The 3,632-nt window shown below is 46.6% G+C and overlaps 1 protein-coding gene across 1 annotated transcript in view; it reads right to left on the bottom strand.

Annotated features, from left to right (window-relative positions):
- Window positions 1–349: 349 nt before the first annotated feature.
- The window catches only part of LOC106807924 (oxysterol-binding protein-related protein 8-like), a gene marked incomplete at its 5' end in the record, with an annotated part of 20,389 nt that continues 17,106 nt past the window's right edge, over window positions 350–3,632 (bottom strand). The window contains 6 exons of the mRNA XM_014810438.1: window positions 350–367; window positions 454–631; window positions 1,155–1,374; window positions 1,861–1,957; window positions 2,430–2,489; window positions 2,858–2,983. Of these exons, the coding sequence (XP_014665924.1) occupies window positions 350–367; window positions 454–631; window positions 1,155–1,374; window positions 1,861–1,957; window positions 2,430–2,489; window positions 2,858–2,983 (699 nt within the window). The remainder of the gene's footprint in view (window positions 368–453; window positions 632–1,154; window positions 1,375–1,860; window positions 1,958–2,429; window positions 2,490–2,857; window positions 2,984–3,632) is intronic.

Here is a 3,632-nt window from a genome sequence, read left to right on the forward strand (position 1 = left end):
GGCTCGGCACTCGACGTAAGCTTATCGCGGTCAAAGGATCGAAGGCTTTCACGTAGGCGTTCCACTTAGGCGCCGCCCGATAATTGTGACAACTGATAGCAATGACGCCATCAGGAAGAGAGCGAGAGAAAGCGAGAGAGAGAGAGAGAGAGAGAGAGAGAGAGAGAGAGAGAGAGAAAGACGAGCGAGAGCGAGAGAAAGAGTGTGAGGTGGAATATTCAGGGGAGATATAATGCATACGGAGTTTATCTATTATAGATATCAGAAGTAGATAATAAGAATTCCCTATTATCTATTTCTGATATATATCGTACACTGTGCGAGTGTGATCACACAATGTGGGACTGATTCACGTACTGTGCATATACTGTACAATGTGGGACCAGACACTGTGGGGCTGTGCACTGTCAGGTCGCGTGCAGCAGTGGGGTCAAACACTGCAAGGTAGTTTACCTGTTCTGCGATGAAGAATGTTCGGCTGCCGTTGAGATGGCGCCAGTAGCAGCGGTGCACCTCGCCGAGTATCGGGTTGTAGGGCTTCTTCAGACCCTTCGGCTTCTTGTAGAATCCGGACAGGTACCACTTGACGATGTGCTTGATGCGAAGGAACGCGTCCTCTTCCTGTACGGCTCTGTGTGGAACAATGACGACGCGGTCTGTTAACGCAGTGGTTCTTAACCTTTTTTTGGCCCCACGACCCCATCAGACATTCTAGGTCAGTACCGCGACCACCGAAACAAAAATTGAAAGAAACAAACCCTATTTATGAAAACATGTCTGCCAATACTCAGTCATAAAACGATAAAAAAAAAAATTCAGGCAAGTGCTTTAATTGGGCTTGTGAGCAAACCCACTTACCCGACCGGGCAAGTGAGGGAATCTTTTTTTGTAGCACCCTGATAATTATATAGAATTTAAATGGATTTCTTTCATTTATGACCCCTTCACGAACCCAGAAAAACCCCAAACGACCCCCAGGTCAAGAACCGCTGAGTTAGTGAGACGCGGTCAGTTAGTGATGAGGTCTGGCACGCGACACGGCAGCGGTCACGCGTGGCGAGCGTTGTCGTGAACGGGTCTTTGTCCGGACACTTCTCAAACGATCGAGGTTTACACAGGTTTAAGTTTAAGCTTAAGTTTAAGTTAAAGTTTACCCACGACGCGCGCGGACGCCCACCTTAAGTTTGAACTCGAGTTCGGCGCGGTATCCGGTCTTCTCGCAGTCGATGGTGACCTTTCCGCCGAGCTCCATCGTGAGAGTGCCGAGCAGGATGCCCTTGCAGTGTGCGTACGGCATTGTGACGATGTAGTCCTCACCGCGGTTGAGAAACGTCAGCCGCCCGTAGCCCTCCAAGATGGCCGACAGCGAGTTGCCTGCCGGTGAGCATTGTAACGAGCGTTTAGATTTTTTTTAATTCGCGTTAAATGTTTAGGAGTTTGAATGTGATTGGCAATTTAATCTTAGTAATAGTTTTAAATAGTTTAGTTTTTTTGGATATGGATTTCATTCATTTCATATATTTATGCATTTATTTATCAATTCACACAGTATTCAATGATTCAAAATGATGAGATGATTTATAAGCTAACGTTACAATGTTTAGCACGTTCACCAAGTTTGTTATAATATTCTATATTGTTATATCTAAGAGAAAGTCAATGCCGACTATAATATCACTACTGAAATTATACATATTTCCCATTAAAACAGCTACGTAAGTGGTAATGATATAATTTATCACTAGTTTTGGATCACACTCCCGTATGACTGGGAAATACACCAGAGCCACCATGTAACTCAATATTCTGATGGTCATAGTCAGAAAGCACACTTCCAACATCCATGGAAATGCAGCTTACCGTAGAATTTCGATTTAGCGAGTATGCTGCCGTTGATGCAGAATCCTTCCTGCCTGTTGGAGACGTAGAAGGCTGAGATCGGTGGATGGTGGGAGACCTGGCCCGGGGAGAAAACACACGCATTCATCATGACCCCAACACACGGGCAACGTCCCGAGCGTAGTCCGCTTCACGGAAGTATGGCAGGCCGTCATACACACAGGTAGTACGCAGTATTAAGTATATACACATATATATATATATATATATAGAATATAAATATATATATATAATATATATATATATATATACTTAAGATATATATATATCCATATGTAGGTATATGTGTATATATATCTACACATATACATATACACACCCACACCCACACACACACACATACATATATATGTATATATATATATGGCACTGTGGGAGTGATCAGGATCATCATCACACACACTGCAGGGTTAAACGCTGTGAGGGTCCTGCCTGCACTACGCTGCCTCGTCACAACACTGCAGGAGTCAAACACTGCGAGGGTTGCATCGCTCTCGCCACGAGTCGTACGTACGCGCCGAGCTTCACACCTGTTCACCGATGAAGAACGTGCGGCTGCTGTTGGGACGACGCCAGTAGCAGCGGTGCACCTCTCCCATACCGTGATACACACAGGCAATATAATATCAAGTCTATACCTATACCTAGTGATACACCTACCGCTCGGACTCGAACGACTGCTGCTGATCCATCGGTACAATGTACCTCGGTAGCCTCCTCTCCTTTATCTCAGGCGTCGGCATCCAGAACAGCGTCGCTTCCTAGAACGAGCAGGATGCGACGAAACCGCGGATGAGCCGTCGCCATGACGACGACAACCCGCTCGAATGATTGGCGCGCGAGTATCACGAAAAAATCTGCGCTGCAAACTGTGCAGTACATCGAATGTTTGAACAATCCGCGAGGAATGCTCGTGTGTTTTGTGAGTTGATTTTTCTGCTATTGCCGCCGCACCCACCTCCTGCTTCTTGTGTGTGATGTACACCTCGCTGTCCCAGTGTCCCTCGAGCGTACACAGCGTCTCCTTGCCGAGCTTGATCTTCCCCGAAATGACGTTCACTTGGTCCGACCCCGTCAGGAATGGCTGCGGACAGAAAGACGCCGATGACGAATGATTGCATCGACATTTTTCCTACGCTTAATACTTACGGTTTAATAAACTTATTTACAGTTTTCATGGAGCCGTGTGCAAGTGAGCCTGATTCAATTCTTAGCAGTGGACGCAGTGTAAAGGTTTGTAATGGCTAACAAAACCAGACTGGTTTATGAAATTGGACGAAGAAAGGGTCAATGACGCTACAGGTCTGGTTTCTGATCGGGTAACTTCACCTCCCCAACAAATTTCAAGAAGAACCCGTCCTTTTACCCGCCACTGACAACAAAGTGAAGAGACATGGACAGACACAACTGGTCTGATTTCGGGGGGTACCCACGAGATGGAACCCATGAGCAGAAAACAATCCCCCCCCCCGCATAACACAGCACCGCACCTCAAGTTTATGTTTAAGTCCCACCCGGACTTGACGACAAGGTGAAAGGACACGGATGGACACCCCAATTAGATTTCAGGGTACCCACGGCGGAAGCCACGATAAGAGCAGGAACAATTCCCCATCACGCGCACGCGCAGCATGACGTGCCTGCACGCTAACCTTAAGTTTAGGTTTAAGTTTGCGCAGCTCGCGCAGACGCCCACCTTAACTTTAAGTTAAGTTTAAGTTAAAGTTTACCCA

The sequence above is a fragment of the Priapulus caudatus genome, unplaced genomic scaffold, assembly GCF_000485595.1.
Source record: "Priapulus caudatus unplaced genomic scaffold, Priapulus_caudatus-5.0.1 Scaffold243, whole genome shotgun sequence".
NCBI lineage: Eukaryota > Metazoa > Priapulida > Priapulimorpha > Priapulimorphida > Priapulidae > Priapulus > Priapulus caudatus.